The sequence below is a fragment of the Hippocampus zosterae genome, chromosome 4, assembly GCF_025434085.1.
Source record: "Hippocampus zosterae strain Florida chromosome 4, ASM2543408v3, whole genome shotgun sequence".
Lineage (NCBI taxonomy): Eukaryota > Metazoa > Chordata > Actinopteri > Syngnathiformes > Syngnathidae > Hippocampus > Hippocampus zosterae.
This window is the reverse complement of record NC_067454.1, coordinates 25,140,604-25,168,517: the sequence shown is the minus strand read 5'-3', so window position 1 is coordinate 25,168,517 and position 27,914 is coordinate 25,140,604. Positions and strand designations below refer to the sequence as shown.

At 44.8% G+C, this 27,914-nt stretch overlaps 1 protein-coding gene and 1 long non-coding RNA gene across 5 annotated transcripts in view; one reads left to right on the top strand and one right to left on the bottom strand.

Moving 5' to 3' along the window:
- Nucleotides 1-2,879: 2,879 nt before the first annotated feature.
- samd4a (sterile alpha motif domain containing 4A) overlaps nt 2,880-27,914 on the bottom strand; it is a 77,788-nt gene continuing 52,753 nt past the window's right edge. For 2 of the 4 annotated variants that reach the window (XM_052063913.1, XM_052063915.1), the window contains 5 exons: nt 27,040-27,158; nt 26,735-26,939; nt 24,417-24,543; nt 18,797-18,880; nt 2,880-7,244 (listed from right to left, as the gene is read on the bottom strand). In XM_052063913.1, the coding sequence (XP_051919873.1) occupies nt 7,216-7,244; nt 18,797-18,880; nt 24,417-24,543; nt 26,735-26,939; nt 27,040-27,158 (564 nt within the window). In that variant the 3' untranslated portion in view covers nt 2,880-7,215. Of the gene's footprint in view, nt 7,245-18,796; nt 18,881-24,416; nt 24,544-26,734; nt 26,943-27,039; nt 27,159-27,914 lie in introns of all 4 variants that reach the window. The other 2 variants (XM_052063914.1, XM_052063911.1) reach the window with 2 other exon arrangements.
- LOC127599831 (uncharacterized) lies at nt 20,160-27,817 on the top strand. Its single transcript, XR_007962182.1, has 2 exons — nt 20,160-20,311; nt 26,712-27,817. It is a non-coding gene; the product is annotated as an uncharacterized LOC127599831 (long non-coding RNA).

The following is a 27,914-nucleotide window of genomic DNA, read 5'->3' as shown; positions in this document are numbered from 1 at the left end:
TTCAATTTTTAAAATTCAGGAAAAAGAACACAAAACAACATCAACAACAACATAAACACATTTACAATAAGGGTCAAAGTCTCAAGTACAAAAAAAAGGCACTGCCATTTGTTATTCTAAATATGACTCTCAGCCTTCTGCATGCAGGGTGAAAAGATAAATTACCGGTACTCTTTTTTATGCATTTTCCTCATTTTTTGTCCTTTTTTTTGACAGTATTTTCTTTTGTAATCAAAAACAAACAATACTCTTTAGTCAACAAATGTATATGCAAGCCTGCAGTCAATACAGGACATCGGCTCTTTGATCAAAACGAAGCTACTGTAAATGCAATAAAGGAACACAGTCAAGCAGTAGACATTTGTTACACATTAGATGCTCCTCAAACAACAACCGCAACACAAAAACAAAATTGAGTCTCTCATCTGAAATGGAGAAAGTAAGACAAATCCCCCCCAAAATAAAAAATACAAGACAGCAAGTTGGATATATGTCTTGAGTTACAAGCCCACAAATACTTTTGGAATAACACCAACGTCTACGACTGCACCCCACACACAACTTTGAAGTCGGTATTTGGTATGAAGCTGTGAACGCTCCACCGCGCTGATCTCAGCCATGTTCAAATCGCCCAACCTTCACGCAAAGCGAGTGTCTTTATGCTTGTGCTGCCTTGAACAACGTAAAAAGGAAAAAATGACATGGGGGGTACAAGTACGCCAGTGAAAAGGCATAATGCTGAGTGTATCTCCTCAGTACTTAAATCTAAAAAAAACAATAACAAAAGAAATCCACTGATGTGTCTTCCTGTTACACGAGGTTCCTTCATGGTGATGAAAGTGCTAATTAGACTGTGTAATGTCAACACTATTTCAGCGGGAAAACTCCTGATCCCATTTCCAAGAACAGGGTGTCAAACTGGTTTTCACAACAGTTCAAATCAGAGTTACGGTTGCCCTGAAGGGGAAACCACATGACCACAACCAATTAGCACCGGGGGTGTAACCCCCAAAAAATAAAACAAATGCATGTCTACATGCGGTGTTTTGGGAAAGTATTCGCAGCACTTCAGTCTTTCACAATTTCCAATGTTATGTTCCATCCTCAACCCAAAATGGAGACCCTTTTACTTTTTTCCTCCAAACTTTACACGCAAACACCCCATCATGAAAAAAACAAAGAATTATTCACAGCCAGTCACCATCCACCCGTCCATTTCCCGATCCGCTTTATCCTCACAAGGATCACGCGAGGTGCTGGAGCCTATCCCAGCCGTCTTCGGGCAGTAGGCGGGGGACACCGTGAACCGGTTGCCAGCCAATCGGAGAGACGAACAACCATTCACGCTCACACTCACACCTAGGGACAATTTTTTTCAGTGTTCAATCAGCCTGCCATGCATGTTTTGGGAATGTGGGTGGAAACCGGAGTACCCGGAGAAAACCCACGCAGGCCCGTGCAAACTGCACACAGGGACGCTACCAGGCCGCCCACAGTCAGACACAAGCTCAAAATTGAGCTCAGGAGCCATCTTGTTTCCACTGGTCATCCTGGACTTCTTTCTACTGCTTCACATTTGGTGAATTCACTTGACTGGACAACATTTGGAAATTCCACAGCTGACAGTGTGTTTCAGAACACAAACCAAACATGACGTCAGTAGATCTCAGAGACATGTCTCGAGGCACAGATCTGGGGAACTGTAGCGGATGAGCAAAGTGGCCTCCATCATCCGAGAATGCAAGCACTTTGGAAGCACTGGGACTCTTCGAAGAGACGGTCGCCCATTGAAAGGGAGCGACCGGAAGAAAAGGCCCTCTGTCAGAAATGTGAGCAAAAATGCCAAAAGTCAGCAACGTATGATAGAATAGGCGAGATGGAACTGAGTCCTCGGAACAAGGTGCGCAACAGCAAAGGCACCCACAGACCATGATTGACAAAATTCTTTGTTCTGATGAGACCAAAACTGAAATATGGGGCCTGAGTGTCAGATATCACGAGCGTCATTCACGAATAAATGCGGAGAAATGTTCGTCCTCTGCACACAAGTTGAGCGTGCACACAAAATGACCGTCAGTTTTATGACTGGGGTACTGGCCAATTTTCTTCACATCACCGTGCGGATGTGAAGTGACTCAGAGTTAAGATGACAGACTGCACGAAACCACATCCCGATTTCCCCATTTAGGTTTCTACGTTTGACGCATCGAAACAAATGTGCGGAGGTTTACAGTGGTGAGAGACGGTCCTTAAACTTCCAGAAGGTTGTTAATATCTCTATTTGTAGAAGGTTGGAATCATCGGAAAGCTTGCTGAACAAATCCGAGGAGCCCGACTGATATAGATTTTTTTTTTGAAACGCTAAATGGTAGAAAAAGATTCCAATCATGGATTAATGGGACAATTATTACTCTCAAAAATATTTGCTGAATAAAATAACTTTGTGTTGGGTCCCTTATCATTTACAACAACACATTGAAGCGGGCAGGCAGATTTGCTTTTGGCAAATTAGCATTTGGCTGGACGACAGAGAAGAATTGTCATCCACTTAAACACGAGAAAAGCATAAATTGATGAACTCAACTTCAGGTTGAGGCCACAAATGTAGCACGACATACAGTGCTGTGAAAACAGATTTGCCCCCTTCCTGATTTCTTCATCCTTTGCATATTTAGCAAGCACAACATTTTCAGTTCATCAAACCAATTTTAATACCACACAGAGACTCCCCAAGGAAATACAAAATGCAGTTTTTAAATGCCAATTTAATTTATTAAGGCACAATAAATAAATCCAAAACTACCTGACCCCCATATATATATATATATATATATATATATATATATATATATATATATATATATATATATATATATATATATATATATATATATATACACACCACATTGGCCCGAATATAAGACGACCCCGATTATAAGACGACCCCATCTTTTTCAAGACTCAAGTTTGAAAAAAGACTTTTTGAACACCAAATTAATTTTTATACAGCAAATAATTGCAGTACATCTGAAACAAATTATTCTAACAATATATTTGAGAGAAAAAGCATGTCATTTTGCCTAATTCAAATCTCAATATATGAACATTTAAATATGTAAACTAAAGTGCAATCACATTCGTAAATGAATGGCTTCTGGTTTTTGAAATGTAACTTCCCCTTCAGCTGCCGGTTGACCTGGCCGATCTTCGACCCACTTTTCTCCAGATTGTCGCTACGTTTCTCCATTTTCTGTTATCTCTTCTATTATTTTCTTTCTTAAGGCTATTTTTTTTCTTCTTCGTGACAGAGGTTCGCTTTGGCCAGGGTAGTCAAGTTCAGCATTCGCGTTAAAGATATCTGGCGCCATCTAGCGTCGTGAATGGTTAGAGCGTCTGGACCCCGAATAAAACACCGTCTTATCTTCGGGCCAAAATGGTAAATACATATACTGACTAATGCTAAGTTGGAGTAGCAAATAGTCACTAGCTAGTAGCCAAGCAACCCCCCCCCCCCCAAAAAAAATTGTAAATAGCGTGCAAGATAAAAATTGAGGCATATGGGGCAAAATGAATGGGACCGCTGTCTTCAGTGCGAAGAACTGATCTAGAAAATATTTAGTTTCGTTTTTGACCCAGACCGGTGTTTTGATTGGTCAGGTTCTAGTGAACAAGAAACACCCAATGTATATGATCTGAGCCATTTTTAATTTGTTACAAATTTAAGAAAGTTAAATTAGAGTATGTGGCACAAAATATGGATATAGAAAAACAAATTAAGCTCACGCAATGACAAACATCGCATAGGTTGTTAAAATAAATTCTAAAGAACAAATTTGAGCACAGCAAAGAGGCTTTTGTCATTGATGAAATTCATGAAATGATCTCATTTTTCTACTTGCATAAGAAGTGACGGAAAATAAAAGAGCCATATGCCAGTTGGAGTTACTGTACATCACGAGCAACCATGCTGGCGCCAGCTAGACATTATTTTGAAAGTTGATCATTATTTTGGTGTACGCGTTGTCAGAGGAGGTTCAAAACTTGTCCGCAGACTACGAACATTCCACATTTGTGCATGAGTGAATGAGGGCCCACGCTTGGAGGAAATCGGAGGCCGCCATCACCTGGCCAAGAGCATCCCGACAGTGAAGGTTGCAGCATCACGCTGTGCGGATGTTTTTTAAAGCAGGAACTAGTTGGGATTGAGGGGAGAACGATTCCATGGACGGATGAAAAAAAACCCACACTCCCGAGCGCTGTATCTCAATTTCAGAATGGGACGGCAGCTCATCTTTTCCCAGAAGCAGACCAAGATATCAGAAGAGTGTCCTCAGGACAATTTCAGGAAAGGTATGCGGAGGCCACAATGTCCCCCATAAGTCTTCACAGGGCTGTGAAGACTTAAGTCACATATGTTTTTTTGTTTTGTTCTCATTGAGTGGCCCTGGGTGTCGAATTTTGCGGAATACGACTGTAAGATAACAAAATCTGGAATAATGGAATCAACGTGAATACTTTGCGGATACAATGTACGGCTTAAGATCATCTTCCTGTGCTCTCCTCTGGATCCTGTGTGACTGAACATGTACTGTACGCTGAAGTACGAGTAGCGGAGCGGCTTCTGGTCTCTCAGCTTGATCACCAAAGCTTTACACATGTTAAAAAAAAATCTTTATATTAGACTGAAAGACGCAAACACGATTATAGAGCAACATAGAAACATCCATTTAAAAAAAAAAGTTAATATCTGAGATGTCTGTATGGTTACCAGCCATAACTTGTTAATACATGTTGTACTTTAAATAATAACATACCTAACTGAGTAAAAGTATGACCTCTGCGACAATAAATGAATTCAGAGACAAAAAAAAGAAAAGAATAAATAAGAGTATTTTCTGTAAGTATTGAATCATATGGCGAAGGACACCGGGATCAAGAGGCTTCCTGCTCATGAATGAAATAACCAATGCTTTGAAAAAAAAAAAGCACATCAAGGATCTCACCTTCGTGCCTTGGTGGAAGCTTGCAAGTGAACAACCGAAGTGCTCTTGACGCGGAGCAGCCACAAACACTGAGACATAATCTGCAGGCGCATCATCATCATCATCGCGCACGCTGACGATAGCGCATGTGCGAGTGTGTGTGGACGACAGACTTTTCATCCTAACAAGAGGCACCACGAGGCCCCCGCTTCAGAAAAGGAAAAGTCACCCACCAAGCAACTCTGACAGCAAACATGACACGCGCCGCACTTTCGGCGTATTCAAGTTCCCCGTTGCTCCGCTTTGCAATTTCACAGCATCCGTGGCGCTATGAAGTGCATTCTGAAGGACTGCCAACCAAACAGCACAACAGTTCGAAGCTCCGTTGTCCAACGACGCGACATCAAGTTGAAGTAAAAAAAAAAAAAAAACACATGGGGCGGGGGCCCGTGCATGCAAAAATCCACTTTGGTCCTGACCCGTGTGTTCTGATTCGGCACACAGTTGACGGACACGACCCGACGTCAAGACGGACGTGTGGGTGGGGGGATCGAAGCTGGCTTTGACTCCAAATGGCCGCCGTTGGCGCTTGAGCCGTGTCGATTTGGATGTTAGTGTCATCACATTATCGTATCAAGTGCAGGGAACAAAGGCAGTACTGTGCTCTTATGCAACGGCAAAACTCACAACTCGGAACAGAAGAATGCTAACAAAGAAACGTCTCTCGTTAGATGACTTTGAGCGCCCGTCGTTAGTGTTTCCTAACCACATTTCAATATAAAAACTTGACTGAATATCGTCTGCATTCCAGACGTCGTTTCTCCAAACGAAATATGACAATGAAATCCTGGTCAGCCGATATTGATAAGACGCGATATTTAAAGATAGAATTCCTCGATAAATGTTGCCCAAGGAACTGTCTTTGGCCTCTTTGGAGCGGTCGGGCGAGCGCGCGCCTCAACGGGTGAAGGTGGTGCGACCTCTAGTTGGGACAGTCTCCGGGTTCGGCAACCCTTCATGGACTGATCGGTGTGAAGCGTTTGCCCATTTTCCTGACTCCTCACTTTCCTCCAAGGAAGATACATAGTTGCAATATGCAGATTCAATCACCCTTGTTTAACAAAGGTTTAACAAAACACAGACAACAAACGTTAGAAAATCCCACTCGTAATACGGCCCGGCCCGCATGTCTTGCGCTTCACTTATACGACGGACGCCTTCTCCCTCTTTCAAGGCTTCCCGAACGATCTGAATTCAGAGCTCATACAGTACAAGCTCGAGATAAACAAGACGCAACTGACTGGTCACTTCCTCTTCAACTCGCAAGACAAACTGACGACATGATAGGACATGACGTCCCCTCCCTCTAGTCATTTGAAGGCCACCAGAGGTCCCGCCTCTGATGTCTTACTCCTAACAAACGTTCGCGTTTCCCTTTTCGCAAGAATCCCTCCTCACTTTCCCATTCAGTCCCTTCAACCTTCAGCACCTTTCCCGACACCCCCCGTCCGTCACCTCCTTCCACCATTTCTTTCTCTCGATTGGTACATTTTTTTCATCAACGGTAAGCTTGTAAACTAGCGTGATGGCTACCCACGGGATGTAGCTTTATAACGGGACTCTTCAACATTCAAAGCCGATTCCTTTTTTTTGTTTCTGTACCCTTTGAAAATAGCGTCATCGTGTAAACAATAGAGACTCGTCCGTCATTGACAATCTGTTTTGTTTGATGCTCAAACACTGAGCAATATGGGCCTTTCCCGAATGCTTGCCATCCATCTGCTTGTCTCATTTTGGGGGTTCCAGGTTCTGGAACAGATGTGGAAAATGCCACAAGCACTCAAGGTGTATACATGAGGATCCTAAGAGGGAAACTGAGGCTGGGGTTTCACTGGGCCCCGATCCCCCATCCCAGCATCTCTGGTGTACTGCTTCTGACCTGATCACTCTGGTCACCCACTGTCCAGCCTACGTTGGATACTTTCCTCTCCCCGGGTGCTTTCAGGAATGAGATGGTGAGGGTCATAGCAGGAAGTGTGTTTCCCAACCACATGGACGCAGCCAATGTGTTGGCTTGTGTTTCTTGGAGGCCTCCCAGTCCCTGGGTTGAGCTCTACCTTTGGCTACAGGACGAGGGCACTGGAGGGCAGATGACCTCAGGGTGGCTTGTTGTGAGAGGGCCTCCGGAAGTGTCCCGCCATGCGGTTCCGCTGCTCTCACCCAGGTCCTCATTTCATATTGTCGATGTGCGATCGGCACCATCTGAAGAGCACAGATTAAAAACGTTGCATTAGTAATGGCACAGAAGCAAAGAGCGTGTTCATTTAAGCTCATCGGGGACGCCAATTCAAGACCACATCTCCGACAACATCCCGTGGACTCGCGGTTGGGGTGTCCTTGAGCAAGACACCGACAGCCCAAACAATTCCCTGGGCACTTCAGTGGCTCCCTGCTCCAGGGTGTGTTTGCTGAGTCCATTACTGTAATGGGTCAAATTTCATGTATCGTGTGTTCATGACAAACGCAGGTGATTATACCTTCAATGTTTGCTTTTAATGGTTTGGAATGTACTGAATAAAGCAGCCTGCTCATAGTGCCAGTCAACAACTTACATCACCTTTTCTTTTTCAATAAGCGTTTGGGAAGTACAGACACTAATTGGTGAAGCTTTGTCGGTGGCTTTTGTTCCCATTCTTACTGGATGCACAACTTCAGTTGACATTTTTTTGCACTTCATAATGCATTTTCAATGGCAAACAGGTCTGGACTGCTGGCAGACTAGTCTCATACTCGCTAAATACAAAGCCACGCTGTTGTTACGTACAGAATGTGGCTTGGCATTGTCTTGCTGAAATAAGGAGGCACCCGCATGAAAAAGACTGCGATTGGATAGCAGCATATGCTGTTCCAAAACCTCTAAGTACCTTTCAGCTTGAACGGTGACTTCCGAGACGTGCGCTGTGCAAGTTATTCATGCCAATGGCACAATCACAACCCATACCATCACAGACACTGGCGTTTGAACCTTTTGCTGATATCAATGTGATGGTCGATTTCCTTCCATAATTTCAAAAAAAACATTTGGATGTCGCAAAGTTAACTTTTCTACTTTGCGTCAGTCCATCTCAGAAGAACTTTCTAGATGTTGTTGAGAAATGGCTTTCGCTTTGCATGGTCGCGTTTCAATTAGCATTTGCAGATTTAGCGATGACTTTGAAAGTAGAAGTTGATCTTCCTGAGCCAATGTGACAATATCCTTTATACGATGAAGTGCCACCTGAGCGATCGAAGGGCATTCAGTGTTTTTTTTTTTTTAAAAGTCAGTTTCACAGATCCGTCATTCATCATTTGCCAGCGGACGACCTGCCAGTCCGTCATGCCATCATCGTTATTTAAACCACATTTCAGCTATATGGCACTACGTCAAAGCAGTCTGTGGGATTGAAAGGTAGACAATACAGCCGGCTTCCATTACCGGCCGGGAAGACCTAAAGAAGGAGCAGCCTTGGAGAATGGGAACCGAGAATTAGCAGCCAATGCAACCACAGATCACTAGATTGACTAGCGATGTGCAAATGTTCTCTTTCTGTCGGGGGACGAAGAGCCCCTCGTCCGCTTCAGTCGAAGCAACCCTAGTGTAGTCACCCGGACACCCAAACTCACGCGTCTCATGTTTCCGTCGTTTGTCAGCGAAACGACACCCCGTCACCGACAGACCTTGTGTTGGTACTGATGGACTGCCTACCACTGGGGTTAGTAACGCTTTGAGTGACAGACGATGAACCGCATCCATTGGCACTTAGTGTGCAATCAATGCTTCAAATTTCCATCAGTCCGCCAGCAAAACGTGTGACCACCAGAGATGGACCATCCGTTGGTACTGGATATTTTCAGCAGATTCTCTTAATCTTTTGATGACATGATGATCCTTTTTTTTCAATTGTATGTTGAGAAATTTTGTTCTTAAATTGTTGGCCCATTCTATATGACTCGTCACTACGCGAGTGTAGCCTAGCTAAGCATCCTGGTAGAAACACTGAAATCAGCTACCAAGCTTGAAGGAAAATCTCTGGAAGTTTTTTGGGATTGAAAAAACATGAATTCAACAATGAACTGAAAGTTTGTGACACAGTCAGAGGAATGTGAATGTTATGTGTCTACAGTGTGTTTTGGGCACTTTATTTGCACAGTCTCCTCTATGGTTGGAACTGATATCAATTATTTAGTCCCCCGCAAGAATCCTCATCACGGAATTTGCCGCGGATTTCGAAGTTCTCCCCGGAATTGACAGCAGTCCATGGAAGTAAGGGCGAGGTGCAGAATATTACATTTGCACGTAGTTTTCATTCCGACACCTCGATGTGATGCCCGGTTCAGATTTTTTGAGTTTTGATGTTCTCAAATCAAGTCAAGTCAGCTTTATTGTCAAATATGCATAGACACGCATGCGCACGTTGAGTGACATGCGCAAAACACGACAACACGCAGCAGTGTTTACAGAAGTAAATATGAATATGATCCAACGTGTAGGGGGCTCATTTTTTAAAATCATGCAATATAAAAAGAGGAGCAATTAAGGGAAAATGAGGTGATGCCATCACGCATGACAAAATACGATGTCATGTCATCGACGCAATAAATCTATGGAGTTGAATCACATTTCTTGTCATATTCTATGCAGTATGTTTCCAATAAAAAATGGCTATGTTAGTTGAGCATCTGTGCTATATGTTTCAAATAGAGCATATTTGACAATAAAGGTGACTTTACTTTCCATATTTGCTTTAATATCACGTGTTCTACCCAAATCCAAAGTTTGGTGAAATGTTTTGCACTTTATCCATCCAGCCATTTTCTAATCAGGATCGTGGGCCTACTGGAGCCTATCTCACCCTGAACTGGTTGCCAGCCAATCACAGGGCACACAGACGAACAACCATTTGTGCTCATAATTACACCGAGGGACAATTTAAAGTGTTCCATCAACCTGCCATGCATGTTTTTTGGAATGTGGAAGGAAACCGGAGTACCTGGAAAAAACCCACGCAGGCACGGGGAGAACATGCAAATTCCACACGGGAAGGCCAGGACCTGTAATCAAACCCATGACCTCTGAACTATGAGGCGGACGTGCTAACCAGTAAATCACCGTCATGCCCATTTTGCACTTTATCAAGTAATGAAAATAAAATCTAATGACTACTATTGTAGCAAATGCTACACTCACCTCACTTCCCACTCAGTGATGGTGTGTATGTCGGTGTGAATGGTTGTCTGTCTCAATATCTGCCCTGCGTTTGCCTTCCGCCCGAAATTCAGGACTAGGGGTGTTGAAAATCATGAATGGATTATTAGAATGATAATAATAATAATAGTTATTATTATTATTATTAAATACATCTGCCTTAGAGGGACAAAGAGAATACTGATGTTTAGCTTAGAACCACAATGTTCTGGTTTTGGAGATAAAATAATTCTAACTTGATTTGTTCATGAAAATTCTGTTTATAACTGGCCATTATAGGTCCTTTTTGAGTATGCCTGCGGAAAATCAACTTGTAGAAAATCAAGACCTTTTCTCTGCAGATTCCTGGGGCGGAGGACTCATTATTTAATGTTTTGTTCAGGTCATGTTCCATAAAACGTACATGACTGATGTAACTGCCATGGGTCCACTTCTCGCTGGCTCGTCTTATTTTTACTAACGCAGCGAGTTAGAGCAAGAATTTTCTATTTCCAACAGTGCTTCTGGGAATGTCTCCCATTCGAAAGTAACATTGGCACCGCGTGAAATTGTGAATCCCGAATTGAAAATCAATGTCAATTGAATCAAACTGGGGCCTTTCGAATCAAATCAAATGGATTTGGGAAGTCTGAATCGACACCCAGCCCAAATCCCAACTTCTGACTTGGACTCTGGGTTTGTAATTCAATCACACTGAGAAGCTGGAAGATGATGTGGTTGAGGCGCAAGTTGGGAAAACATATCAGGATGTCAAACAAGGAAGGCAGCAAAGACAAAGAAATCACAGTCGCTATGACAACTGCATTTGGAAGGGCATTTCTACGGGCTTTTTTTCTATGGAATAAAACGCGTAGCTTGGTCACATTTTCCAAACCAGCCCTCGAGGCAACAGCTGTCAAACTTTTGTTTTTCTCTGAAATCTTCTATCAGTATTTTGACAGATTTGTTATTCCTCAACCAGGACAGTGAGGGCCCGATCCCCTCGCTCTCGGACGAGTTCAAGCCTCACTTCGAAACACATGGCACTGCCAGATTGGTAAACTTAAAAAAAAAAAGAAAAAAAATCAGTGCGTTATCACATTCTACTGTATCATATATATTTTCGAAAATGATGAACATTTGAATGACACTATGTTGCTTAAGTGGCCAAATTGGCCCATTTTTCTGTGTATGTCAGCAGCATTTGGGACCAGCTGCAAATGAGAAAGCAGCTAAATGACAAATACCTAAATTGAGACGACTGCATTTGTACAGTATGGCATAGGCAATGGCATGGATCATTCTTTCAAGATCTGAATAAGAGCAGAAATGCATGACAACAATTCTTGCTTCAAGTGGCTTACACTAACATTTTGGTCTAAATGAAGGCTATTTATGCTTTTCAAAACGGGATGCTTATCTGCCACGCTAGCTTATTTTGAGGCAAACTGTCACACGACGTTTTGTTAGTTGTTTTTTTCTTTTTTTGATGGGCCTCTGGTGAAGCACATAAAATTAAAAGAAAATGTTGGGAACTATCAGTTTCCTACTTCCTTTCACCCCATTGAGTTGTCCAGCACCCACGTTTGATTCACAGAAAGCCTTGACAGAACTTGGAAAAATGTGACAGACCGCGATCAGATCGTGAGGAAGATGAGGGACTCCGTTTGAACGAGACAGGCCAAGAGGAAATGTTGCGTTAAGCCACGGTAGTGCACAGGCCGAGCCGGGGCGCGCCTTTGAGCGTCCGGAACCCAGCAGCACCTCCTCTCTTCTCTACGTCACGGATACCGTGAGGAATCAGGAGATAACTGAGCAAGATTTGAATATGGATGAAAAATGACTTCAATCTCCCGGTGTACAGTGGAACCTCAAGTCACAAACTGAATTGGTTTTGTGAGTCGGTTCCAAAGTTGAACCGTTCAGAAATCATGTGAATATTTTCCACTGAAATGAAGGAACATGCAATGAATCCATTCGAGCCGTAAAATTCAGTTCTGCTGACTTTTTTTGTTCTTGCGAGGATATTTTACTTTTTTCCCCGCTCATTTTCCATGAGTGGAAAATTGGTCAATCATTTTCCGGGTTTTCTAAGATGCGTGGCAACCCAGTCTGAACCAAGTGTTCGTGTCTGTTTCTTTTCTAATTCATTGGTTGATTTTGGCATCCAATTCAGGGAACCTCGTCCTTTTGTGTTCAGAAAAAAATCATGAAGTGGGATGCCGCATTGTCATTAATTCACAACAAATCTCTGAGTTATTTTTCTCATTTTTGATTGCCTCACTCAAGTTATCAGCGGTGAATGTTTTCTCATGTGTCTGTCTAGCGACGGTGAGCAGATTCTCTTTTCTGAGGAGCCATGCTTCTGGCATCTCTGATTGGGTGACTGCAATTTCCACTGATATTATCTGTTCTCTTAATTGAAAGGATGCTACATTTTACATTTGACTAACGTACACACCGTCAACAGATCTTATTTGACCCCCCCCCCCCAAAAAAAATCTTTTCAAACGCAATGGCGATTTATGATTGGATAACCAAGGATGCCAAAGTGGAAGCTCCGCTTACATATGCAATGGCTTCAAAATTCACTTGTATTCTTTGGCGTTCGACTCAGCATGACTTAAGGTTTGCTCTTGATTTTACCCCTTGGTGCTTTCTACCGCCTTTATTACCGATTCGTCTTACTGTTTATTGTGTATGTTAAATCGCTCCATGTACAGCACTTTGTATGCAGCGATGGCTGTTTCAAAGTGCTCTATAAATACTGTTGACTTGACTTGACCTGACTTGACTTACGCCGCAAAGGAATATCACAAGATTTACGATCAATGATGGTTATGCAGCGTGACAACACATGCACAACACACATCATTTTGCTATGAAAGTTTTGTTTGTAACCCGAATTGTTCATTAATAGACATTTGTGACTCAATTGGGGTGTCTTAGCGGCCGGGTGTCATGATTCGGTTTAGAGACCAACAGGTGGCACTGTAGGGCTCCCCTGGCAGCTGTAAACCTGTTGGTCATAACTAATTAGGGCTTTAAAAGGACTCCCAGCCCAAACACTCAGCGTTGGATCATTGTTGCTTCTTGCTACTGTCATGCTTTGTTTCAGTCATGTTTAGTTCATTGTTATGTTTTAGCTTCAGTCCTGTTTTGGTCATGTTTTTGTTATTGAGAGTTTTTAGTTTCTGCCATGGTTTTTGTTTGTTACTTTGGACTATGTTTAGGATTTTGTTTTCTTATTTTAAATACACTTCTTCAAATACACCCTGCTCCTCTCTCCTGCCTGCTTTTTGGGGCCCAGCACCACCTCGCAACGTGACACCGGGAACATAAAGTACGTCCCGTCAATGCATCGGTGTCTATTAAGTCCTTTCCCGTAGCTGCAGTAAATGGTATTTCTCGTTTTCAAAACTAACAATGAGAGAAAAAAGAAATAGAGCTGCGGCAAAATGTTTGCACCGCAACTCCAATTTTGCGCTTCAGTAACAGCCCACTCCTCCGTGAGTCGTCACCTTACCGTGGTGGAGGGGTTTGTGTGTCCCAATGATCCTAGAAGCTAAGTTGTCTGGGGCTTTATGCCCCTGGCAGGGTCACCCATGGCAAACAGGTTCTAGGTGAGGGGCCAGACAAAGCACGGCTCAAAGACCCCTTATGATGAACAAAATATATGGACCATGGTTTCCCTTGCCCGGACGCGGGTCACCGGGGCCCCCCTCTGGAGCCAGGCCTGGAGGTGGGGCTCGTTGGCAAGCGCCTGGTGGCCGGGCCTACACCCATGGGGCCCGGCCGGGCACAGCCCGAAGAGGCAACGTGGGTCCCCCTTCCCATGGGCTCACCACCCATGAGAGGGGCCAAAGGGGTCGGGTGCAATGTGAGCTGGGCGGCAGCCAAAGGCGGGGACCCTGGCGGTCCGATCCTCGGCTGCAGAAGCTAGCTCTTGGGACATGGAATGTCACCTCTCTGGCAGGGAAGGAGCCCGAGCTGGTGTGTGAGGCAGAGAATTTCCGACTGGATATAGTCGGACTTGCCTCCACACACAGCCTGGGTTCTGGTACCAGTTCTCTCGAGAGGGGTTGGACTCTCTTCCACTCTGGAGTTGCTCACGGTGAGAGGCGCAGAGCAGGTGTGGGCATACTCATTGCCCCCCGGCTCAGTGCCTGTACATTGGGGTTCACACCGGTAGACGAGAGGGTTGCCTCCCTCCGCCTGCGGGTGGGGGGACGGGTCCTGACTGTTGTTTGTGCATATGCACCAAACAGCAGCTCAGCATACCCACCCTTTTTGGAGTCCTTGGAGGGTGTGCTGGAGAGTACTCCTGCTGGGGACTCCCTTGTTCTGCTGGGGGACTTCAATGCTCACGTGGGCAATGACAGTGATACCTGGAGGGGCGTGATTGGGAGGAACGGCCCCCCCGATCAGAACCCGAGTGGTGTTTTGTTATTGGACTTCTGTGCTCGTCACGGATTGTCCATAACGAACACCTTGTTCAAACATAAGGGTGTCCATATGTGCACTTGGCACCAGGACACCTTAGGTCACAGTTCGATGATCGACTTTGTTGTTGTATCATCGGATTTGCGGCCGCATGTTCTGGACACTCGGGTGAAGAGAGGGGCGGAGCTGTCAACTGATCACCACCTGGTGGTGAGTAGGCTCCGATGGTGGGGGAAGATGCCGGTCCGTCCTGGCAGGCCCAAACGTATAGTGAGGGTTTGTTGGGAGCGTCTGGCGGAATCCCCTGTCAGAAGGAGTTTCAACTCCCACCTCCGACAGAGCTTTTCCCATGTTCCGGGGGAGGCGGGGGACATTGAGCCCGAGTGGACCGTGTTCCGTGCCTCTATTGTTGAGGCGGCCAATCTGAGTTGTGGCCGTAAGGTGGTTGGTGCCTGTCGTGGCGGCAACCCCCGTACTCGCTGGTGGACACCAGCAGTAAGGGATGCCGTCAAGCTGAAGAAGGAGTCCTATCGAGCCTTTATGGCCTGTGGGACCCCAGAGGCAGCTGACGGGTATCGATTGGCCAAGCGGGCCGCGGCTTCGGTGGTCGCCGAGGCAAAAACCCGAGCGTGGGAAGAGTTCGGTGAGGCCATGGAAGCCGACTTCCGGACGGCTTCGAGGAAATTCTGGTCCACCATCCGACGTCTCAGGAGGGGGAAGCAGTGCACCACTAACACTGTGTACAGTGGGGATGGGGCGCTGCTGACTTCGACTCGGGACGTTGTGAACCGGTGGGCAGAGTACTTCGAAGACCTCCTCAACTCCACCAACACGCCTTCCTTGGAGGAAGCAGAGCCCGGGGGCTCTGAGGTGGGCTCTCCTATCTCTGTGGTTGAAGTCACCGATGTGGTTAAAAAGCTCCTCGGTGGCAAGGCCCCAGGGGTGGATGAGATCCGCCCGGAGTTCCTCAAGGCTCTGGATGTTGTGGGGCTGTCCTGGTTGACACGCCTCTGCAACATCGCGTGGACAACAGGGAGAGTGCCTCTGGATTGGCAGACCGGGGTGGTAGTCCCTCTTTTTAAAAAGGGGGACCGGAGGGTGTGTTCCAACTACAGAGGGATCACACTCCTCAGCCTCCCTGGTAAGGTCTATTCAGGGGTGCTGGAGAGGAGGGTCCGTCAGGAAGTCGAGCCTCAGATTGAGGAGGAGCAGTGTGGTTTTCGTCCCGGCCGTGGAACAGTGGACCAGCTCTACACCCTTAGCAGGGTCCTTGAGGGTATGTGGGAATTCGCCCAACCAGTCTACATGTGTTTTGTGGACTTGGAGAAGGCGTTTGACCGTGTCCCTCGGGGAGTTCTGTGGGGGGTGCTTCGTGGGTATGGGGTACCGAACCCCCTGATACGGGCTGTTCGGTCACTATACCACCGATGTCAGAGTTTGGTTCGCATTGCCGGCAGTAAGTCGGAATCGTTTCCAGTGGAGGTAGGACTCCGCCAAGGCTGCCCTTTGTCGCCAATTCTGTTCATAACCTTTATGGACAGAATTTCTAGGCGCAGCCGAAGCGTTGAGGGGGTCCGTTTTGGGGGCCTCAGTATTTCATCCCTGCTTTTTGCAGATGATGTGGTGCTGTTGGCTCCTTCAAACGGGGCTCTCCAACTCTCACTGGAGCGTTTCGCAGCCGAGTGTGAAGCGGTTGGGATGAAAATCAGCACCTCCAAATCTGAAACCATGGTCCTCAGTCGGAAAAGGGTGGAGTGCCCCCTCCGGGTCGGGGAGGAGATCTTACCCCAAGTGGAGGAGTTCAAGTATCTTGGGGTCTTGTTCACGAGTGGGGGTAGGAGGGAGCGGGAGATCGACAGGCGGATCGGTGCAGCGTCTGCTGTGATGCGGACGTTGTATCGGTCTGTCGTGGTGAAGAAGGAGCTGAGCCAAAAGGCGAAGCTCTCAATTTACCGGTCGATCTACATCCCAACCCTCACCTATGGTCACGAGCTATGGGTCGTGACCGAAAGAACGAGATCCCGGATACAAGCGGCTGAAATGAGTTTTCTTCGCAGGGTGTCCGGGCTCTCCCTTAGAGATAAGGTTAGAAGCTCGGTCATCCGGGAGGGGCTCAGCGTCGAGCCGCTTCTCCTCCACATCGAGAGGAGCCAGATGAGGTGGCTTGGGCATCTGATTCGGATGCCTCCTGAGCGCCTCCCCGGTGAGGTGTTCCGGTCATGTCCCACCGGGAGGAGACCCAGAGGAAGACCCAGGACACGCTGGAGAGACTATGTCACCCAGCTGGCCTGGGAACGCCTCGGGATCCCCCGGGGAGAGCTGGAAGAAGTAGCTAGGGAGAGGGAAGTCTGGGCTTCCCTGCTAAAGCTGTTGCCCCCGCGACCCGGCCCCGGATAAGCGGTAGATGATGGATGGATGGATGGATGGGTAACAGCCCAATGTCTTTTGGAATTGAGAAAGTGTACACAATATGAAAAATTAAAAACAAATCAAGTCAAACTAACGGCCAACACTTTTGGCCACCACTGTCCATGATAATTACATAGTCTCCTTTTTAAGGAAGATCCTACGCTCCATCGCTCGGTTCTATTCTGTGCCTTCCCGACTGCTGACACATGCACAAAGCGGCGCTTGTCCAAATTTCCGAGTGGAGGACTGAGGCCTGACTGTCTTCACTTCAACTGAGTTAAGTAGGGGTGGCAATGACTGTAACCCTGGGCAAAAGTTATTGTACATTATGCGCAGAGCAATACACACACACACACACACACACACACGTAAATCGGCCTCACAATGCAGAGGAGCGGGGTTCGATTACAGGCCTTGGCCTTCCTGTGTGGAGTTTGTTCTCCCCCTGCTTGTGTGGGTTTTCTCCGGGTACTCTGTTTGATTATGAATGCGTGTCAGGTTAACGGAACACTCAAAATTGTCCCTAATTATGAGTGTGAGCCTGGATGGTTGGTCGTCTCTGTGTGCCCTGCGATTGGCCGGCAACCGGTTCAGGGTGTCTCCCGCCTACTGCCCGAAGACAGCGGGGATAGGCTCCAGCACCCCCACGACCCTTGTGAGGATAAGTGGATCAGAAAATGGGTGAATGGGTGTTCTTTCCTCATTTATCTCACAAACGTGAATGTTTAGATAATACAATTTCAAGAGCAGATCTATTGTTGACTACTTCTTTTTTTTACCAAACTACCCTCCAAACAGTTGAAATGTGTGGCAACAAGACTGTTGCTGACAAGTTATTCACAAATAACGACTAATTTTAGAGTGTGACAGAGACATGCGACTCTGTTCTCGTGAGAATATGTAGTATTTGAATCGCTGTGTGTCATCAAGCCAGTGGTTTTTGAACCCACCCTTGGTATTGAAATAAAACTAAAAAAAGATCTGCGGCACAAATAAAGATCAAGCGCATGGACCTAGTCAGAGGGACTGTCACTGTAATGGAAACGCTACAAAGAAAAGTGTGTCACACCCTGTGTATTTCTGCTGGTAAAAAGCGGATGAGTTGAAGTGGTTTAAAAGTGTCTCTTTCAGATGTCGCCGGCTAATTGGCATGATGCTGTCCCTCCGAATCATCGAGAGATGACTAATGTGGTGGAAAATGGACATTTAACAGTGTGAACTTGTTCAGTATCTCATGATGAACTGTTAACTTGTATCACACATACTGCTATCTGGAAAAGGGTTGCTCTGCAAGTTCGTTGTTGGGCAAGCTTATGTGTCAGAGTTTAACCCCTCCCAAGAAGAAAACATGTTATAAGAGGGGGCCGCACCCCGCTGCTTGGGGAGTCGCTCCATCACAGATCTGTAAATGGTGTTTCCCCATCAATTGTAGCTGAAATAAATCTCGTTGGACAAAGAATTTGGGTTTCTTGGTTTCCCTGGACAAGACACAAATCACCCCGATGACAACAATGACTGTGTTAATATACCCTGGCGGATTGACTGTTAGTATATTCTTTCCATGAGCAAGTAAAATATTTAACAGGACAGACGGGGACATTTGATTCTGTGGGCACCAAACACAGCTGGGAGGAAAAACGCATCAGTGCAGTACTGTAAATACCAAACAGTTTTGAAATAATAAAATGTGCATTTCCGGTACTAAAAGTGAATGAATGGCTGTGAAAATGTGGCTTACCTCCCAATGCGTGCTCTGTCATACTCAAACATAAGGATTCAAGACGATTGTTGATGTCCGGCTCCGTAACAGGCAACTGAAGATCTGTACACATGGGGAAAAAGAAACATGATGAAAAGTTTAGAACTAGAGGTAAAAACAAGAAGGGATTCATGCTGATACATATGAAAGATGAAATAAGTGAACAACCAGCTGAGAATTAACCACAAAGTGTATGGTTAGAGTTGAGAGTCCAATTGCGGCCACGGGCGAAACAATGATTTCAGCCAGTATGAAGTCATACTATGCATGCAGAGATTTATGACTTGCCCAAACTACAAATCAACTTGACCACTGTACAACGTGTTTTCTTATGAATTCCATTTTCATATTTGAATGCTGCCTGGTACATAACCAATGGTGTGATTCATGTTTTGGTCAAATGTTAAAAATTCAGAGTAATTTAATGATAATTCAGGGGAGGAGCAGAAGCTAAACTGGCCTTGATATGATGAGGTACAATAATTGGTATTTATGGACATACAGTATTGGGGAGGGGGCCAAGAATCACAATAGCATCAATCCATCCATCCATCCATCCATCCATTTTCTGAACCGCTTTATCCCCACAAGGGTCGCGGTGGGTGCTGGAGCCTATCCCAGCTGTGTTCGGGCAGTAGGCGAGGTACACCCTGAACCGGTTGCCAAACGCAGGGAACACAGAAACGAACAACCATCCATCTGCGCAGACACTCACACCGAGGGACAAATTGGAGTGTTCAATCAGCCTGTTATGCACGTTTTTGGAAGGGTGGGAGGAAATCGGAGTACTCGGAGAAAACTCACGCAGGCCCGGGGAGAACATGCAAACTCCACACAGGAAGATCAGAGCTGGAATCGAACCCGGTACCTCTGCACTGTGAGGTCGATGTGCTAACCACTCAAACACATGCCGCCAATCACAATACCTACACAATATATTGTGATTTTTAAAAATGAAACATGAATAAAACACTCTGTGTGCCCTGTGATTGGCTGGCAACCAGTTCAGGGTGTCCCCCACCTACTGCCCAAAGACAGCTGAGATAGGGTTCAGCACGCTCCGCGACCCTTGTGAGGATAAAGCCGATTGGAAAATGGATGGATGGATAATGCATGGATGGAATGCTAAATGAAATGCCCCTTCCTACTGCTTTATCTACACCAGGGGTCGGGAACCTATGGCTTGTGAGCCATATATGGCTTTTTTGATGATGCATCTGGCTTGCAGATGAAACAAAATATTTTAGCTTGTATCATGCATCCACCAGATTTTTCACTGCTCATTTCCTGTTCGGGCTGCATTTGGCTCTAGGAGCAATTTTGATTGGATGATACCGGGAGACAGCAGAAAGGAAGCGTGCAAGCTACTGAGCAGGGTGCATGCACGGTAGCCAGCAGCAACTTCGCGTATGGACTCGGCAAGCTGACTTTCATTCCGATAGTTTTGCGGAATTTTTAGCAAACATGAGGAATGGAAAACCATTCACATTAATGGTGAGTATTATCACAAAATAATTTTAAAGAATACATTCAGAGGCTTATTGTACTGACATTTTCTTTAAAATACAGTGCATTTTATATATATGACTCTCACTGAAATATATTTCCAAATATTTTGCTTTTATGGCTTTCTTATTCAAAAAGGTTCCCGACTCCTGATCTACATACACCATGTGTTCATGTGTTATCCAAAGACCTTTGCCAAGCCTCAACTTCACTTTTTTGACAACATATTCACGGCGTGTTGCATAATAGCCTATTATCAACCGCTTGATTGACTGGCTGCTCGCAAATGACGACATTCGCAAGGTCAGCCAGTGGCCAAGCATGGCGCAACACAGGGCCTCCGATGAGGCGGTAATCTCCGTGTTGCTGCACCTCGCCCCAGTGTAAAAAATTGTTGGACACCGGACAGTAGGCTTAGTAACATCACCCGAAAAGTCAGAAGACAGCAAAGTCAGTTCTGTTGAATTTAATTTTTTTTGCCTTTAAAAAAAAAAAAAAAACACACAAAAAAAACCCCCACACTATATTGCATCATTTTAATAGGATACCATTCATTGTTCAGCCCTGGTCAAACCATGACCAGCGAAAATTCCCCGTATTGTGCAGGAAATAAGATTAGTACTAACATGACTACCACAGTTTGCTTTGGCGCTATTCTTTTTTATGACTATTTTTTTTCTTGAATTGTTTAGAATTATTTCTAGAATGGTCTTGGAAGTCACTGTACAATACAATGACATTATTTTTGGTTGTGTGTGCGCGCGCGTGCGTGTGTCTCCCAGGTAACAGTTTCTGTTGACTGCCACTGCTTCTGCTCTTGAACTGGGTGGAGAATGTTTGGGAGAGGGCTGGGTTGAGGTTGAAGAGTTTTTAGGGCGTGTTGGTCATATATTTGGACTGCGCAACCAAGCAACCCTGTCTAGTATTCAGTCTTTAGCTGAGTCCTCAATACAGACGGGGCAGTGAAAATCCCTTGCGGTCAGAGAGAAAAGCTGAGTTAGGCGGTCATCCACACTAGGCTATTTATAGGCTTCAATGACCAGCCTCCATCCCTCCAAAACACATCCACATAACTCTCTCACTCCCCTAACCCCATGAACAAAGACCAAGACAAACATACACAGGGCCGGACAAAATGGCACACGCGCATTCCATGCCTTTCCAATATTCGACCTCGATTAATGTGCGTCCTTCCAAACACCTTGGACTTATATGCACGCAAAACAATTACAGACGGGGGCCGACTTTTGAAATCACGACGTCTGAGAGTGCGACGTGTGCATGACGCTGCAGCGATGGGAGAGAGCAAGACACGAGACAGCCAAGAAAGAGTGGGTCAGGGAGAGAGAGAGTGAAGGCAGGGAAGTTGGGCCAGAGAGTTGTCCTCACTGCACAAAGCCCCATTGTGGGACTCTCACGCTTTCCCTTCCCCGCCTCGTTTTCTTCCTCTTCGTTCTCTACGCACGCCCTCTGATATCCTGGCAGTTGAGGAGCTTTGCCAGAGGTCACGCTTTTCTGTCAATTGCTGCTGCGGTGCATGTTACACAGCGGAAGCTACCTCATGTCACAGTCACCATGGCCTTGCTGTAGTCAACTAGTTCTTGAGTGTTGTTGGCTTTCAGGGAAGAAGTCAAGTCTACGTTTCAGCAGGAGTCAATTATTATTTTTATGACTAGTAAAAATAATAATAATCGCGAAATATCATAAAATATACCCAAGGGGCAAAACTAGAGCCCCTTTTCCAGTGTGCTTACTGGCATAACTATAGTATATGTTTGTTGATGTCTACAGCTCATTTTTGTTGTTTCCCTTGGAGAGTCGTTATGACTGAAACCATATAAAAAAGTCAATAATCACAGTTTATTCAACTATTGTTTAAGTTATTGTAATGAGAGGTTTGGTCACAAAAATGCTTGCAATATATCGCTAATTTATTAAATGTGAGAATTTTAAATGTTGGTAGCGATTTTAGCAAGCATCATGGTCGTCTAGTTTGATATTTGATTTGCTTTTGCGTGCAACATAAAATGATATGGCGGGCCAGATCTGGCCCTCGGGCCTTGAGTTTGACATTTGTGGTCTATATAGGCTGTTCCTCTAACCCACAGGTTGCCGACACGCGTCCCGGGGGCCATGATTGTTATATCTTACCCTCCATACCGGGGTTTCCCAACCGCCGGGCTGCGGCCCGCTACCATTCCACTACCGGTCATTTGGTGCCGGGCCGCACAGAAAGAATAAATATCTTACATTCCTTCTGTTTTCTTCACTTCTGAATCTGAAAGGTGTTTTATTTTGAAAGAACTGCCGGATTCTCTATCAGTCGACAGTATGTCATTTTGACGCAGGTGAATACGCGCTTCTCGGTCATGTGATTACCGCATAAAAAACAAACGTCTTTGAAAAGTTTTTCGGGAAGGGGAAAAGGCCCAGCCAGGAGAGAGAAGAGGAGCCTACGACTTTCAAGAAAGAGAAGGCTACATTTAATAGACAGTATCAGGAGTCCTATTTCAAATACGGCTTTTTCTCAACGGGAGATTCACAAGCACCAAGCCTACTCTGCATAATAAGCGGGGATGGTGAGTCGTATTTTTCACGCACTTTTTATTTGCGGCGTATCTTATTTTGAAGGCACGTTTAAACGTTACCGTAGTGACCAGAGAATGTTGCGGCCAGATAGGACGTTCCTCGTGTCATGATTCGTGTTTATTATTAAAAATACCACACTTTTCATGCAGGTCATGTCATATTATACACGATTGTTAAAGGCCGGTCCATGAAATGAATGTCTGACATGAAACCTGGCCCGAGGGGCAAAAACGGTTGGGGACCTCTGCTCCAGACGATGTTGCGGTCTTGTCTTGGTTTATTATTACGGATGAGATTCGACTCCGAATTATTCATACAAATAGCTTTGTGATCATCATGTGATTTTCACATTTTTGAGATCCACAAATATACGCACGATTTACACGTGTTTGTTCATGTTGTGTGAGCATTTATCACGACTTACCATCTGTTTACAAGTCGGGAAGCAAAATAGCAACATCATTTGTTTCCCTTCAGCTTGTTTTGGCTTGACTCGGAAGACATTTTCCTTCTGCTACTCCCTCTTTGGCCACTGCTGCCGAAGAAGAAGCAGCTGAAGAACATCAACGAATTCTAGCTTCAAAGCAAGCTTGAGGGAAACAAATTACGCTCCAATTTTCTTTCCCGACTTGTGTTCAATAAACACATAATAGAACATCAGATAAAGGCTCGTATTCCATTTTTCAATTTCCAGTTTTGAAACGAGAAAGGGGAGACGGCTCGTTTGCGTTCATTGGACACAGCAACAATGCGGATGGCCTTTTATTGTCTTGAATGTTTACAATAGCCGCACGCACGTGTGTGTGTGAGTATTTGTGAGTGTGTGTGTGTGCGTGTGCGTGCGTGAATATTATGAAACCGCCTGATGTTTGAATTGAAATTGAAAATAATGGAGAAGGATACATCGTCGATAGCGAAGGGGTTATTTGAATGGCATATGTATTAATCACGTGATAAAAAAACAAATAGAGAGAACAATAAAATAAATGACGTATAATTGCAGGACATGATGAACACCTCAAAGTATTTCATTTATTGTTACTTGGTTGTCACTATATCTGTGTTACTTTCAGGAAAGTTCCTCTATTTCTGACTTGTCTTGAAACTTTGAACTTTAGAAAATGAATCACCGTTAGTATCCAGTTATGATTAAAAAAATATGACCAATACTGTCAAAAAAGTGAACACACACAAAGACATCTGGAATAGGCTCCAGCATCCCCCCCGACCCTCGTGAGGATAAAGCGGATCGGAAAATAGATGGATGGATGGAAGTCTGAACCTGCAGGGAATGTGCATGCAGGTTACAGAGCTGTGATACAGTGCAATAAATAAAGAGAATTTTAAAAAAGTTTCTCGCAACAAGCTGCCTTGAATGCAAACTTGATTGTGATCAAATTGAAAATGCAAATTTTGTGTGTCCTATCCTCTAAGAGGGCACAAAGTAAAAGATAATGCACGTGTGTGTGTGTGTGTATTCATTTTCAATTCAAAAGGTTCCTACCAGCTTGTTGGAACATGACCATAGTTTGCGGTGTTGTATGAACCGGCAGGGAGCGGGTCCGTTGCACAGAGCTGTGGGTTCGACTAGGCATGCTGTTGCTACCCCCAGGGTTGGCGAACCATAGACCCTGAATAAAAAAAACAAACATAAAAAGAAAGCCATTTAATCGATTTGTCAGAGTTGATGAACCACTTCGTATGCATCGAGCCACTGAACACATCATCACTTGATATCAAAGATAATTCTATCGTAGTTAACTTCTTACAAATACAAACAGTTGGCTCCTGCCCCCCAGCGGAGGGAGCCTCTGAGTTTCCAGAAGTCTCCATCGTATCACAAAGCTCCAATGGATGGGTTGCTAGCGATTCTCTTGCAAAAATATGCAAGGGAAGATTTGAAAAAGTTGCTGGCTATAGTGACAAGCGGCGCGAATGGAAGAATGTCACAGACCATTTATTAAGACATTTGGGAATCTAAATTTTAAAATGTATCGTCTCCATTAAGGTATCTTGTTTTTTGTGTGTGTGTTTTTTTTACATGCCGTAAATATTGATAAATTCTCCAGGTACTTCCTCCAATATACCAGAAAGCTTCTAGGTGAAGTGAAGTCTCTAAATTTTGTGTCGAGTCTACGCTCTGCGATTGGGTAGTGACCGGTCAAGGGCGTACCTTGCCGGTGGCCCAAAGTCAGCTGCAATAGGGGACTTGCAACCTTTCAGAGGATAGACGGCAAAGTAATTGGATGGATGGATGGATGGATGGATGGATGGATGGATGAAGCCACTGCAAAAGTCTTTTTGAATTAAAGTATTGTGCCCACATTCGCTCCATGTACAGCACTTTGTATGCAGCGATGGCTGTTTGAAAGTGCTCTATAAATACTGTTGACTTGACTTGACATTTCCCCATGAGAAAATTGAGTGAGGTGATTTGGAAGTCCAACAGCATTTTGTTTGATATGGGAGGTCCCACTAGCCTCTGCATCAAATAACTACAAAGATGATTAAAATAAAGGAACCGTGGGATTGTGTGTGATAAGAACAATAGGCATAAAAAGCATGTCATTTTCTGTCGAAAATACACACATCTATCGATGTGCAACTTGTTCTGATATCAATGTTTTGGAATCTGTAAAGCTGAGTTGATTTTAAAATAAAATGCAATGAAACAACATTCTATTGTGTTGATTTGTAGTGCTCTTTAATTAGTCTAGGTTTATTTACAGAAAGGTCATCGTTACTATACCACAGTACTGTACCAATATCGCCTTTACTGTATGGAATTGTATCGTTCCAAAAAAGAGATACGCAGTACTGCTTTGTGTCGAATCAGAAGTATATGTATTTTCACGCTATCAGTTGAACAGAGACTGCTGGTAGGCATCCATGAAAAAGAAGGGACATGAAAACCCCTTCAACACTCCTTTATGGACATCCAGCCGATACAAAATTGTCAGTCTCCGATGCTAGCCACACAAATTCCTCACAGTAACCTGCCTAGCATACCTTCGGCACTACAACTTCCTCCTCCCCCTTGCTCCCTCTCCAACCCCGCCTCATGGCCCTCCAGTGCCGCAGGCTAAGGAAAAACAGGAAATGCCTATGCACTGTTCTCACTGCTTCTCTCACTCTTTCTCTCATATACAAACGTAAATACTATCTCTCTCTCTCTCTCTGTCGGACTTTGCCCCTCCCTCACCAACAACTCGGCCAAACTATGACTCACATCGCTCTCTCCCTAGTTTCCTCTGTACACATTCACAATTCAGACACACAAGGATGTATGGGGAAAAGGAACTGAGGTATTTCCTCCCATTGTACGGGATGAGTAAGCGTGAGAGAGCGAAGGAGACCTCGGTTTACAACGAAATGGGTCAGCCCAAACCAAAGTGTGCCAGGATGAGCCTGAAACACCTCCTCCTGTTTCAACGCTCAGCACTGACGCAAGGTTTGTGGTATGTGGAGTGACTTCCCTAAAGTTCCATCCACCTCATTTCATTTGTCAGACGCCAACGCTACTCCCTTTATCCTTTGTCTGTATTCTTGCAATCGGGGGGGAATAACACACCAAACACATTTTATAAGGACAAGTCATGAAGGGAGTCAATCTGCTCTCAATGATTTCACTCACCATATTCTGTGTCAGTTTGTTATGTACCTTCATCTTTCATTTAATGTCGTGAATGCTCACAAATAACAAAAGAATGAAGAACATGCTGTCGCCAAATATCAAATATGTGTTTACGATTAAAATGTTTTGAGTTTGAAAAAATGTATTTGTTTGTTGCTGGAACAGACCTTCCAGTTATTCTGACTCACCTGTCTCCCCTGCTTGGGGCCTGTGGGTGTGCTGCTGCTACTGCGAGGTGTGGGTCCCAGCAGGCCACTGCTGCTGAGCAGGCCGAGTCTTGCACCCGGTAAACTCCGAGAGGGCATCTGGAACTGCCGAAGGCTTCTTCGTGCCATAACACTGCTTCCAACACAGCTTGTGGTCGGGAGGGAGTTGGATTGACCAAACCCGCGACTGCTGTGGGACAAAACATGTCATGTCTGATGGATCGGGATCACAGCAAAACGCAACCGCAGAATCATAATGTATACAGTAACGAATAGGCAATATATACCTCCTCTGTGTTCGGTAACCTGCAACGTCAAGGAGTGTTTTTCTCGGAATGGATCTAAACAGCCTCTGGACCTGCTGTTTCCATGACAACAGCCTCTTCTTCTGTGTTTCACTGAAGGACTGATGGTCAAGGGAAGACAACAGAGTTCAATCGTGTTCATGACTGTGGTGTTGAAACTGAGCTTTGATTAGCTGTGCATCATTCAAAACAACTGACAGACCATTTAAATGTTGTCACTGACTAGCAGTTCTACTGTTAAACTTTACAGGTACATGACATCCGTTTCCCCTGGAAGTGTATTAAGCTATCATAGTTACCGAGAGAATTATTAGTCCTTCAAGAATGCTGACTTCGTCACATTAAGCCAGGGGTCGTCAACCCAAAATGTTGAAAATAGGACCAAAAAAAAAAAAAAAACAGATATGTCTGGAGCCGCAAAAAAAATAACAGCCTTCTATAAAACTTACAATGAAGGAAACACGTGCTGTATGCATGTAGGATACTGCACTGTCACGGAATTGTTTGTTATTCATTCTTTTGTTGTGTGTTCACAAACGCCCCCATAGAATTTATTTTGTAATTTACTCACTTGAGTTTTTGTTTTGGTGCATTATTTTCGCTTTTCTTAGTGTCAGTGAAGTGATCATTAATTTCCGTTTTTCTGAGGCTGTCTGTGACCGCCTCTCGAGTGAACGAGAAGAGAGAAGGCACAGAGTCGGAAGCAGACATGTCTGTGTTTGTCGAGACTATTAAAAGCAAAAATAAAGTGTACATTTTATACGACCAACACCACGTCTCTCCTTTTTCTGAGCTGCAACATGTATCTATATATATTTGAGCTATATTAGCCTACTACCATCAAAATCTTTTTCCAT